Below are 13,561 nucleotides of genomic sequence, written 5' to 3'. Positions count from 1 at the left end.
AAAATGAAGGCAATTGCTGGATGCAATCCACACGACGCATGAGTCAATCTAAACCCGTGTTTAATGCGAATTTTTCAAAAATTACTGATTATTCCGCATTTTTTTAAAAGAAAACAAAAAGGCCTGCGCCTCCAATTTTTTAATATGTTGTAGTCGAATGTCTTGTAATGTTCTTCTACAAAAATGAAGCCAATTGCTGCATGCAATCCACACGACGCATCGGTCAATCTAAACCCGTGTTTAATGCGAATTTTGTAAAAATTACTGATTATTCCGCATTTTTTTAAAAGAAAACAAAAAGGCCTGCGCCTCCAATTTTTTAATATGTTGTAGTCGAATGTATTGTGATGTTCTCCTACAAAAATGAAGGCAATTGCTGGATGCAATCCACACGACGCATGAGTCAATCTAAACCCGTGTTTAATGCGAATTTTTCAAAAATTACTGATTATTCCGCATTTTTTTAAAAGAAAACAAAAAGGCCTGCGCCTCCAATTTTTTAATATGTTGTAGTCGAATGTATTGTGATGTTCTCCTACAAAAATGAAGGCAATTGCTGCATGCAATCCACACGACGCATGGGTCAATCTAAACCCGTGTTTAATGCGAATTTTTAAAAAATTACTGATTATTCCGCATTTTTTTAAAAGAAAACAAAAAGGCCTGCGCCTCCAATTTTTTAATATGTTGTAGTAGAATGTCTTGTGATGTTATCCTACAAAAATAAAGGCAATTGCTGCATGCAATCCACACGACGCATGGGTCAACCTAAACCCGTGTTTAATGCGATTTTTTCAAAAATTACTGATTATTCCGCATTTTTTTAAAAGAAAACAAAAAGGCCTGCGCCTCCAATTTTTTAATATGTCGTAGACGAATGTCTTGCGATGTTCTCCTACAAAAATGAAGGCAATTGCTGCATGCGATCCACACGACGCATGGGTCAATCCAAACCCGTGTCAAATGCAAATTTTTCAAAAATTACTAATTATTCCGCATTTAATAAAAAATAAACAAAAAAGCCTGCGCTTCCAATTTTTTAATATGTTGTAGACGAATGTATTGTGATGTTCTCCTACAAAAATGAAGGCAATTGCTGCATGCAATCCGCACGACGCATCGGTCAATCTAAACCCGTGTTTAATGCGAATTTTTCAAAAATTACTCATTAGTTCCGCATTTAATTGAAAGAAAACAAAAAGGCCTGCGCCTCCAATTTTTTAATATGTCGTAGACGAATGTCTTGTGATGTTCTCCTACAAAAATGAAGGCATTTGCTGCATGCGATCCACACGACGCATGGGTCAACCTAAACCCGTGTTTAATGCGATTTTTTCAAAAATTACTGATTATTCCGCATTTTTTTAAAAGAAAACAAAAAGGCCTGCGCCTCCAATTTTTTAATATGTTGTAGTCGAATGTATTGTGATGTTCTCCTACAAAAATGAAGGCAATTGCTGCATGCAATCCGCACGACGCATCGGTCAATCTAAACCCGTGTTTAATGCGAATTTTTCAAAAATTACTCATTATTTCCGCATTTAATTAAAAGAAAACAAAAAGGCCTGCGCCTCCAATTTTTTAATATGTTGTAGTCGAATGTCTTGTGATGTTCTCCTACAAAAATGAAGGCAATTGCTGCATGCAATCCACACGACGCATCGGTCAATCTAAACCCGTGTTTAATGCGAATTTTTAAAAAATTACTGATTATTCCGCATTTTTTTAAAAGAAAACAAAAAGGCCTGCGCCTCCAATATTTTAATATGTTGTAGACGAATGTCTTGTGATGTTCTCCTACAAAAATTAAGGCAATTGCTGCATGCAATCCACACGATGTATGGGTCAATCTAAACCCGTGTTTAATGCGAATTTTTCAAAAATTACTGATTATTCCGCATTTTTTTAAAAGAAAACAAAAAGGCCTGCGCCTCCAATTTTTTAATATGTTGTAGTCGAATGTATTGTGATGTTCTCCTACAAAAATGAAGGCAATTGCTGGATGCAATCCACACGACGCATGAGTCAATCTAAACCCGTGTTTAATGCGAATTTTTCAAAAATTACTGATTATTCCGCATTTTTTTAAAAGAAAACAAAAAGGCCTGCGCCTCCAATTTTTTAATATGTTGTAGTCGAATGTCTTGTAATGTTCTTCTACAAAAATGAAGCCAATTGCTGCATGCAATCCACACGACGCATCGGTCAATCTAAACCCGTGTTTAATGCGAATTTTTAAAAAATTACTGATTATTCCGCATTTTTTTAAAAGAAAACAAAAAGGCCTGCGCCTCCAATATTTTAATATGTTGTAGACGAATGTCTTGTGATGTTCTCCTACAAAAATTAAGGCAATTGCTGCATGCAATCCACACGATGTATGGGTCAATCTAAACCCGTGTTTAATGCGAATTTTTCAAAAATTACTGATTATTCCGCATTTTTTTAAAAGAAAACAAAAAGGCCTGCGCCTCCAATTTTTTAATATGTTGTAGTCGAATGTATTGTGATGTTCTCCTACAAAAATGAAGGCAATTGCTGGATGCAATCCACACGACGCATGAGTCAATCTAAACCCGTGTTTAATGCGAATTTTTCAAAAATTACTGATTATTCCGCATTTTTTTAAAAGAAAACAAAAAGGCCTGCGCCTCCAATTTTTTAATATGTTGTAGTCGAATGTATTGTGATGTTCTCCTACAAAAATGAAGGCAATTGCTGCATGCAATCCACACGACGCATGGGTCAATCTAAACCCGTGTTTAATGCGAATTTTTAAAAAATTACTGATTATTCCGCATTTTTTTAAAAGAAAACAAAAAGGCCTGCGCCTCCAATTTTTTAATATGTTGTAGTAGAATGTCTTGTGATGTTATCCTACAAAAATAAAGGCAATTGCTGCATGCAATCCACACGACGCATGGGTCAACCTAAACCCGTGTTTAATGCGATTTTTTCAAAAATTACTGATTATTCCGCATTTTTTTAAAAGAAAACAAAAAGGCCTGCGCCTCCAATTTTTTAATATGTCGTAGACGAATGTCTTGTGATGTTCTCCTACAAAAATGAAGGCAATTGCTGCATGCGATCCACACGACGCATGGGTCAATCCAAACCCGTGTTTAATGCGAATTTTTCAAAAATTACTAATTATTCCGCATTTAATAAAAAATAAACAAAAAAGCCTGCGCTTCCAATTTTTTAATATGTTGTAGACGAATGTCTTGTGATGTTCTCCTACAAAAATGAAGGCAATTGCTGCATGCAATCCGCACGACGCATCGGTCAATCTAAACCCGTGTTTAATGCGAATTTTTCAAAAATTACTCATTAGTTCCGCATTTAATTGAAAGAAAACAAAAAGGCCTGCGCCTCCAATTTTTTAATATGTCGTAGACGAATGTCTTGTGATGTTCTCCTACAAAAATGAAGGCATTTGCTGCATGCGATCCACACGACGCATGGGTCAACCTAAACCCGTGTTTAATGCGATTTTTTCAAAAATTACTGATTATTCCGCATTTTTTTAAAAGAAAACAAAAAGGCCTGCGCCTCCAATTTTTTAATATGTTGTAGTCGAATGTATTGTGATGTTCTCCTACAAAAATGAAGGCAATTGCTGCATGCAATCCGCACGACGCATCGGTCAATCTAAACCCGTGTTTAATGCGAATTTTTCAAAAATTACTCATTATTTCCGCATTTAATTAAAAGAAAACAAAAAGGCCTGCGCCTCCAATTTTTTAATATGTTGTAGTCGAATGTCTTGTGATGTTCTCCTACAAAAATGAAGGCAATTGCTGCATGCAATCCACACGACGCATCGGTCAATCTAAACCCGTGTTTAATGCGAATTTTTTAAAAATTACTGATTATTCAAATTTGAAATAAAAGAAAACAAAAAGCCTGACGACCCCAGTTTTTTAATATGTTGTAGAGGAAGGAACTATTAACAAATTAGTTATTATTAACAAATTAATTATTAGTGATAAAAAGGTTTAGTACAAGATCTCCGTCGCCAGGTGGTGTAGTAACCTCATTTGTAGTTGGAAACAAATTATAGGAATTGAAAACTGTCTAGGACAAGGTGAAATAAACCCAAGGATCAAAAATAAAATAAAATATATTTAAAACATAACACATACATGATATAAAGCTATGGACTATGCCGTTAAAAATTCATGTAAAAGTTTGGAATATAAGACCTCAATAGATTAAAAGGAAATATTGAGTCCTGTATGCATTTTACAACTTCATGTCCTCGCTAGAACATTAAGAAATACATTGCATTACCTTCTGAAATGCATTTAAGTAGATAATAAAATCTTCTAAACAATTTAGCAATTTTTAAAAGCTCATCAATTGCAATTGAAACTTAAAGCTAAAACAAATTCCTTTACACCTACGATTATAGTGCACAATTAAAACCAATAATAAAATAATATTACAGAAGGAAAGACTTCGAAAAGATAAAATCGAGTTCGAAAAAGTCGAGACATAAAGAAAAGAAGGAATGTTCGATCTAATATTTATCTTTAATCAAAGACTGGTAGTAATCGGCAAGCACCCTCCAGGCCTTGGGCGCCATAAACCCATCCGGTGGGTTATCCCCATTACGCGCAAGCGTCCTCATCTTCGTCCCCGAAATGAACTCAAACTCCTCCTTCCTGGCCGGATCAAAGAAGGCCATTTTCTTGTTCTTGCAATCGTAGGCGGCCACCCGGAAGGGAATGATCTCAAGCGAGGTTAACCCAGGTGCCATCTTCAGCACACGAGCCCCATGGGTGACATCGTACAAGTTCCCATCTGGAGTCGCGTCCTTCCCCCGTGGGTGCGGCACTCCTGCGGGATCTCTCCCAACGATATAGAAATTCGCGCCCGCGTTCATCCGCGCCTTGGCATGCCACTGCACTTCAGTGGGTCCCGCGTACATCATGGGACTCGGGAAAATGGCCAGAACGGTCGAGAACCGATCAAGCAAGCCCTCATCTAGCACAGCTTGGTGTTGGAGCAATCTAGTGTGAAGGGGAACATCGTCGTCTTTCGTCCAACCACCCAGAGGGTGCAAAAGCAGCACCGGCTTGCGGTAGCCCCTTTCTTTCAGCTGTTTCCGCGTGTCTTGCATCAGCAGCGCGTGACCGTTGTGGATGGGGTTGCGCAGTTGGAAGGCGAAAACTGCGTCAGCCCCCATTAACTTGAACTTTCGGCGGAGTTCGTTGGGGGTGAGTCGGTAGTGGTCGAGTTCGTCGCCCCATTGCACGCGTTTCAGGACTTCGAGTTCGCCCCCCACGAGCCAGTCGCCCGATTCGTAGACCATTTTTATGTAAGGGTGGTCTTTGTTGGTGATGCCGAATTGGCGGGCGACGCGTTCTTCCTTGCGGTGGTAGTAGAATTCGGGTTTGCGCAGAATGGCGTAGCAGATGCCGTTGTGGTAGAGAGATAGGGCCGAGGCGCCGTCGAGGCGCTCTTTGTCGGCGGATGAGACGGGCAAGACGATGGGGATTGATTGGTTAGTGTTTTTCACTTCGTCGAGGAGGCAGTTGAAGTGGAGGGTTTGCAGGAATTGGTCTTCGCGCATGAAGCCTTTTAAGGGGGAGGCCCAGCCTTCGCTCAAAACCTGGAAAGATCAGAATTTTTTATAGACTGTTCCACATCACAATATTTTTTTTAATAAAAAATTGTATTTTCGCAACAGCCTTCACTCAAAACGTGAAAAATCGGCGTTTTTTGTACTAGATTGTCCCTTAACAAATTTTTTTTTCAATGAAAGATTTTCAGGCGTTTTAAGTGAGTAATGTTTAGTAAAATCCAATGAATGTAACAACTCATGTCCTAAAATATTATATTAAAGTTAAAGTGGATGTTGAGGTCTTTAAAACAATTTTCGGGCACGACGGCGTGGCCGGAGTGCTCGAAATAGAACAAGTGTTTTAAAGACCAGTTATTCACGGATACGTTAGAACGTATACCGTTATTTTTTATTAGTATACTATGAAATCATAAATACTGATATTAATATTACAAAAATTGGAAATAATGTAATGTTAGATCAGTAATAAAACTAATAAATCATTAAAAAAGGTAACACGTCTCCTTTTCCTACAATTCCACATTAAAGTATGGATTTTTTTGCAACTTTTACGAGCTGCTGCATCTTAAAAAAGAAACAATGATTTTTTTATTGCCACTAATATCGACTCTCAAGATTAAAAAAATGTCATTTAACATCAGCAAAAAATTATCTGTTAGTATATTGAGATAGTTGTACAGTTTCCAGCGACTCCTTTAAACTCGAGTTGTCTTTTGAATTACTAATGTAGCTAGAGCTTTAAAATTTTGTGTACAATCGACCATTCTGAGTTCAACTAAATTATTTTTAAAATGGATGAATTTCCAAAACAACGAGAAATTGACACCAACTTTCAAATTTTAAATAGTAACCACCTATTTTTATTGCATTTTTCAATTCGCTTCTTGAAAATGACTAAAATCTATCCTAGTTGTTAGTACTTATCTGTTTTTGACTTATATCAATTTTTTTACACAAATTTTCATTCGCAGGAGTTCATTTAAGATATTACGGCTCGTGAACCTTTTACAAAAAAAAATAATTATTTTTGCACTTGATAACCAAAGGTTCGAAAGGTCTTCTCAAATCTTCAAAATTGTCAACTGTCAAATTGCAAGGCTGCTATGATTTTTTGAAAATGATGATTAAACAATAATTATAAAACAGTTTTTTTCAAATGGAATGACCCTGTTTTTTTAATGGCAGTCAAAAGAACATCAATTTTCATGCAGGTTCTTATTAACATCTTCTATATCTGTCTATTACAGTTTTTGAAATAATCGCAGAAAACTGAATTTTAGCTCATTATTTCCATTTTTAATCAAGTAAACTTCGGAAAACTACGATATAATTATGGTATTAATTAAAATAAATGTACGATTTGTTCACTATTTTCATTCAAGAAATTTAAAATTCGATACCAGATAATAATTCACTAAGTTATAATGAACCATAATTAAATATTATTGTTTTACTGTTTATTCAATAATATACCAGCTACAAACTAAATAAAATATTAAAGTTTGACAATTGTTGACCATTTTGCAAGGTCTACTTGATTAACTATGAAAATTACGAAGTAGAATCTGTTTTTTTGTGATTTTTTTCAAAAACTGTAAGAGATTGAAAGTATTGTCGAAAGTCACCATTAGTATCGATATTTTTTCGATTGCCGTTAAGAAAATTGAGTCGTTCCATTTGAAACTGAGTTATAGCATTTTTTTGAAAACCATTTTGAAAAAATCAAACCAGCCATGAGTTTTGACCTTTGACAATTTTGAAAATTCTAGAAAACTCCTCAAACCTTCGGTTATCGAATGCAAAAAAAATATTCAAATATTGCAAAAGGTTCTAGGACTGTGATATCTTAGATAAACCCTTACAAATAAAAAATTTCAGTAAAATTTTTCATTAAAATTTTAAGCGAGAAGCTCATTTTTGCCCATAACGTTGTACCTACGAACAATATGTCTCAATTAAAATAAAATTACAACACGAAAAAAGAACCGTAATGTTGTAACGAAATTTCTAAGAACAAAAACAAAAAAATTGAATTTGAATGCCATTCAAATAATACGAATAATTAATAAAAAGAATAATAAAAAAATTAGTGTCAAAGAGGAGAATTAAAACAATAAACTTCAATTTTGTATGCAGAATTAAGTAACATTTTATTAGAACGTCATCTGAATCTAAAGTGGGGCTAGTCCAAGATCTGTTAGCAAAATCAGATTTATTTCTATGTTTACGTCGGTAGCTTTTCTTATTAGTGATTTTTTACTAATACACATTAATGTCACTTTAATTTAAAAAAAAATCACCACTCAAAAATTTAAGAAGTGCTTTTATGTAGGATTTTTAAAAACAATGGTGAAAATCGTGAAAGCAACAAATTCTAGAGCAATTGTAAAAAACATGCAGCAGCTTAATGCTACAATTGCAGTAATTTGTCGGCCATTAAAATAAGTTGTGTAGGTGGAAAACGTGGTTAAACGATAATTGAAAATACTAATCGGAAAAGTCGTTTGAAAAGGCTATGTTTTGAAAATGAGTTCTAATTCAATAATATATTTTAGCAAACGTTTTTTTTAAATAAATAAATAAATACAAATTGAAAAAAAAAATAGTATTGAAATATGAAATACCTAAATCCCGGAATTTTTGAGGTCCTTTTCTGTTGTATTTCAAAAAATGTTAATTAGAATTCCGATCAGTAAAATGTATTTCACAACGTATCAATTATAATTCAGTGTAGCAAATATTTAAGAAAACATCGTACGTACAGAGTAACAATTATATAAATTACAATTATTACCATTTACTGAAACACAGTTGTAAAGATGTATTAACAATAGGAAGGACATAATAAATAATCTAAAAAAGGTAGGTGTTCCTTTTTATGGTGCCTAACTACCTGCAAAAGTATACAATTTTCCTTGAGGGCACAAAAAGAGAAAATATTAATCACTAATTAAAATATCGTTTTACTCGGAAAAGTTTCTAAAAACAGAATTATCTCAACAGCATGAGAAAATGTCAAAAGTCATAAAAATCCTAGCAAAATATGTAAAAATTATTAAACGTAACCCAGATTAATGTTAAAATGTTTCTTCACATGACCTATTATAATCATCTGTGCTGAAGTGCAGCTGCATCACAAGTAATAAATTCGATTAACTAACGTCGTAAATAATAATTTACGTATTTACATCACAACATTTTGACTTATTATATTATTCTAATCTTCAAATGTTTGTTTCTTGTTATCAAAGAAAAAATAGGTGTATTAATTTGGCCGTGTTAAAACTATCAGTATCTCAACGCTAATTAATACAAATGATAGCTTATTTACACACATTATTGCAAATTTATTGTTAGAGCCAGACTCTGTTATCTCATTGTTAAAAATTGAGTTATTGTTACGATGGGTTCGAAATTAGTTGTGACATATTTATTGGATATAACAAGATCAGCTAAAGATAAAAACATGTTGTTCGCAAACGCTCACGTTTTAGGCCATTTATTAAATATTATCGTAGGAAACTAACAAAAAATTTAACAAACAAAATTTTTTTCATTTTCTAACCGAAAATCTGCCAATTAAAATTTAGTTGCATTAAAATATTTACTATTTCCGGACAAACGAATATGAAGCATGCACAGGAACATAAAAAGATTCATTTTCAATCCAAATGCCAGGGACAATCTCTCGTTTAGGAAGATTCCAATTTTATTTTTTTATTTTATTTCCCTTCTATCTTTAGATTTTAATGTCAGTGAACGGAAGTTCATGAATCTTGCTAAATTATTTGTGTCAAAGATGGAAAAAATGCTTTACCTAGAAATGGCCTTGCGCTAGATAACAGGATTACGAGAGTTAATTTTAGTATTATTGTACTTTAATATTTTAAATAACAATCACATCTATGCAAATACCTATGAAAAAAGTTTCCTATTTATTGTGCATTCACCAACAATAATAAGGTGAAAAACATGTACACGAGGACAATTATTTGTCAAGAGATTTAAGAAAGAATTACGTAATTATTCTCACAACTACATGCTATTTTTAGGCTAGTAATTTGCATAATGATTTTTTTTTTGTATTAAAAACTGAATGTCTTTTCTTTTTTTTGCAACGCAACCAAATGTGACAAAGTCCAGTTTGACTTTCCTTTCTCACAAAACTACTCAAAATCTAATTTTTAGGAATGTTTTTACAAAAACAAACAATGTTGGATTATCTGCATTTATTTATTGTAAGTATTTTATGCAAGTTAATACTTAGGTAAATGTGCAGAGATAAGCAATGACATTAGGTTAGTTGTACAAAAAAATTAAAAAGGAAAAATTAGATTAAGTAACTGCGTTATTAGTCTAAACATCGTAAATATTAATCAGAACAATAATAGAATAACATAGATGACCTAAAATAATTAAAAGAATTAAAAGGAGCAAGGTTTCAGCTTTTTGTTTGGGGAATACTTTGCAAGTCATAATGATGTCAAGTTAAGTCAATTATAAAATATTTGGGTTCAATTTAAATATCACATTAAGATAACTGTGTCATACTTTCTGACTCTGGAAAGTTAAAAATCAAAAAAAGTGTTCATAATAGATGTTTTTTTGACATTAGAAAGATATTACAAAAACACAAAAGTTATAAGAATCTCTATACTGTTAATAATGTTGCTTTGGAAAAATATTGTGGGTAAGGAGAGAATCTATTTGGGTTTATTTATTTGAGGGCTGAAAAAGGTGTTTTGTGGTAAAACCGTCGTAAAAATTATTTAAGTTAAAAATTGGATTAAGTCGTAAAGAGGGTATAAATTTGGGTCTACAATGCTAAACCCTAAACTTCATCCCTTAGGTAAGCATCAGACTAAACAAAATTAATTTTCAAATGATTAGAAAGTCATAATACGACAAGAATTTCATCCCCAATGGTTCCAATGCGCAAACAGTGACCCGACATATTCATTATAAAGTAAGCCGATTGTCCTCCAAAATAATCTTCAGGTAAAGATAAACAAATTTCAGGACAAACACTTTTCAAAGCTTTGTACCGAGAGATGGTTAATAACGGAAAGTTGTAAAAATTTAATATTAACTTTTCTTAATCTCAAATTTTTCTGACTGGAAGCGTACGAGTATTTTTTAAAGACAATTTCATTGTGTAGATTATCACAAAATGATTAACGACTTTGTATTTTCGAATAGTGATAAAGTCAAAGCGGAGACGAATTATTTATTATCTGTTTCTACACAGGGATTCAAAAGTTTATACAATCTTGCCTCGAATTCTTCTGTAATGAATTAATGACACATTAGTGTAACAGTGCGGATTTTCTCAAAAAGCATTAATCGTATCTCTAATTCCAAATGTTTGCCATGATGTGGTTACAGTTTGTAAAAATACATGTTAATATACCTCTGCATATTTTTTATAAAATTGTACATTTATTTGAGAACAAATAAAAGGAAACAAATTAAAGGCTACGTGAAAATAATAATTGCTTAGTAAAAATAGTATGTGCTAGATAAAAAGTGCTGAGTAAAAACAGTAAGTACTACTAAAAATTATTTATATTTAAGTAAAAAAATTATAAATATAAATCCCTTTGTCTTAATAAGAGAGGTTCCTACACTTTTTACTTCTCCCCACTAAATTCGCCCCTGAGTTTGTTCATTCCATCTCATTAAATAAAAACTTATGTTTAAAAAAACTTTCGTTTTTTTAATAAAAAAATTATAATAATAATACGACCTGCACATCAAAAGTTGTTTTTAGCCCGCGTCTAGCATATTAGTTTAGCAAGAGGGTATTAAATACACCTAGGTCTAGGTTCAGCATTTTATAAGTATTCTTTTTCTTTGCAAATGTTCTTTAAAAATACATTACTCGTAGCATTGTGATTATATTCGCCGCAAATCGGACACTCACGTAATTTGGAACAAAGTAATAATTATTATTAATAATAACGAAAATCTTTATCATTGTTGATCACACCAATAGATTTCGCATAAGCGAAAATTTCCTTCCAAATTTTTGGTTTTAATTATTTTTGTTTTCGACCCTTTTAATTTTTCTGAACGCAAAAGTAAATACGCTGACTGACAAAACAAAAAAAGTGGTCATTAATAGCCGTCTAATTTTTTAAGACTGTATCCTTTCTGTAAAGAAATGCTTACTTGAGTTACCTGTATCTCAAAAATTAGAGTCGATAGAAAAAAATCTGTTGGCAGTTTTGAAATCAGCGTCCAACTATTACTTAACAACAGCAAAAAATCTAAGGTAAAAGGTATTGTAGCTTGTATATTTGTACATTTCTGGTAATAATATTAGTGATATCATGTAACAGGCCCTAGAACTTTCAATACTTGCAATGTATGAAATTTTTATTCGACTGTATGTATCATTAGATAGTATTTTTCGGCATGAAAAGCTATGGTTCTTGCAATCGAATACAAAATTATGTATGATATACGGACAAAAAACATAGTAACTAAATCTACCTAAATTCATTAAAGTACACTGATAGAAATTAATAAACTTATTATAAACGCAAAGTACTATAAAAAATGCTATTATAACACATATTGCTATAGTCACTTAATTTTGTTGTTTCAGGTCAGTAAATAGAATAGATTGCAATTGCATTTCTGTGTTTGTTTGCGAAGTCATCCAATTTAAATTGATTACAACACTGTATTTATCTCACTAAATTTTTACTAAAATATTCCACCTTTACAAAGAGTAAAATACAAATAGTAAGAAGATAAAAAATGAAGAAAATCATCTTGTGATGTTAACTACGTTTTTAAAATATTAATATTAATTAATATTAATATTAATTCAGCACTTTGTCTAGTTTGTTAAAATATTACCAATTAATTTAAAATTAGGCGAAAACGCAATCTTTATTTGTTTCTCTTTTCGAATTTTAATGAGCCATAAAAAGTCCAGTTTAATGATGAACAAACATAGTGAATGTTTAATTCCGAACTCCATTGATCTCGAAATATTTGCATACAAATTACAAAATTATTTATGCCCACTAACCTGCAGCCACTGCAAATCCAGGACAGTCAAATTCAACTTGGGCAAAGTCGCCGCCTCCTCATTGGCGGCAGCAAGCCGGTCCTTGGGCACAAACAGCTCCAGCACCTTCTCGTAATCCTCCTCCACCAGGGGAATAATCCCATTTTCTTGCAACATCTCCACAACGTGGAACATCGACTCCTCCACCGACGACTCAATCGTCTTCACGACCAAATCGGGATGCTCTGGCTTCTCGTACGGCTGGTCAATCCCCGTGAACCCCTTGATAGCCCCCTGCCTGGCCTTGTGGTACAGCCCCTTGGTGTCCCTCTGCTCGCACACCGGCAGCGGACAATCGACAAACACTTCGAAGAACGGGAGGTCGTTATCGCGGTGTATCCTCCGGGCCAGCTCCCTGTCTTCTGCAAATGGGGACACGAAGCTACAAAGACAGATCTGGCCAGCGTCTGCGAAAAGTCGCGCCACTTCCGCCACGCGTCTTATGTTCTCCTCCCGGTCCTGTTTGCTGAACCCCAGGTCCTTGTTGAGCCCCGTGCGCATGTTGTCGCCGTCCAGGCCGTAGGCGGGGATGCCGTGCTGGATGAGGTAGGCCTCCAGTTCGAAGGCTATGGAGGTTTTACCTGCGCCAGACAGCCCCGTGAACCAGACAGTGCAGCCCCGGAAGCCCCGCAGGTGCCCCAAAATCTGGCCGCGCTTGGCTCGGGAGACGTGGTGCCGCTGCTCCGTGACGTTGGTGGCCACTTGCATGCACGTCTTCTGCTTCTTAATGATGTCTTCTTGGCTCGACATGGCAGTGCGTTTAGAACGACAGGTTTACAACAACTTTCGGATTTCACTTTCAAAGTAGCACATCGGCCAGGTAATGGAAGTGAAACCGATTACTTCCTTCCTCTTTCACACTACTCTTCAGTCTGACACTGACAGTTCGC

At 34.3% G+C, this 13,561-nt stretch overlaps 1 protein-coding gene across 1 annotated transcript; it reads right to left on the bottom strand.

The window, feature by feature from the left end:
• Positions 1 to 4,105: 4,105 nt before the first annotated feature.
• Positions 4,106 to 13,558, bottom strand: Papss (PAPS synthetase). Its single transcript, XM_965470.4, has 2 exons — positions 12,633 to 13,558; positions 4,106 to 5,617 (listed from the first exon to the last, which is right to left on the bottom strand). Exons 1-2 carry the CDS (start codon positions 13,419 to 13,421, stop codon positions 4,523 to 4,525), a joined length of 1,884 nt encoding a protein of 627 aa, XP_970563.1. The 5' UTR covers positions 13,422 to 13,558; the 3' UTR covers positions 4,106 to 4,522.
• Between the last annotated feature and the right edge of the window lie 3 nt (positions 13,559 to 13,561).

This window comes from Tribolium castaneum, chromosome 1 (genome assembly GCF_031307605.1).
Source record: "Tribolium castaneum strain GA2 chromosome 1, icTriCast1.1, whole genome shotgun sequence".
NCBI lineage: Eukaryota > Metazoa > Arthropoda > Insecta > Coleoptera > Tenebrionidae > Tribolium > Tribolium castaneum.
The sequence above is the reverse complement of the archived record's forward strand: the minus strand, read 5'-3'. Positions and strand labels throughout refer to the sequence as shown.

What these genes read in the sequence shown, in the direction of transcription:
- Papss (XM_965470.4), bottom strand. Translation starts at nt 13,421, where the DNA reads ATGTCGAGCCAAGAAGACATCATTAAGAAGCAGAAGACGTGCATGCAA. An exon ending in TGGATTTGCAGTGGCTGCAG is followed by an intron (nt 5,618 to 12,632) that starts GTTAGTGGGCAT and finishes TGATCTTTCCAG; the next exon opens with GTTTTGAGCGAAGGCTGGGC.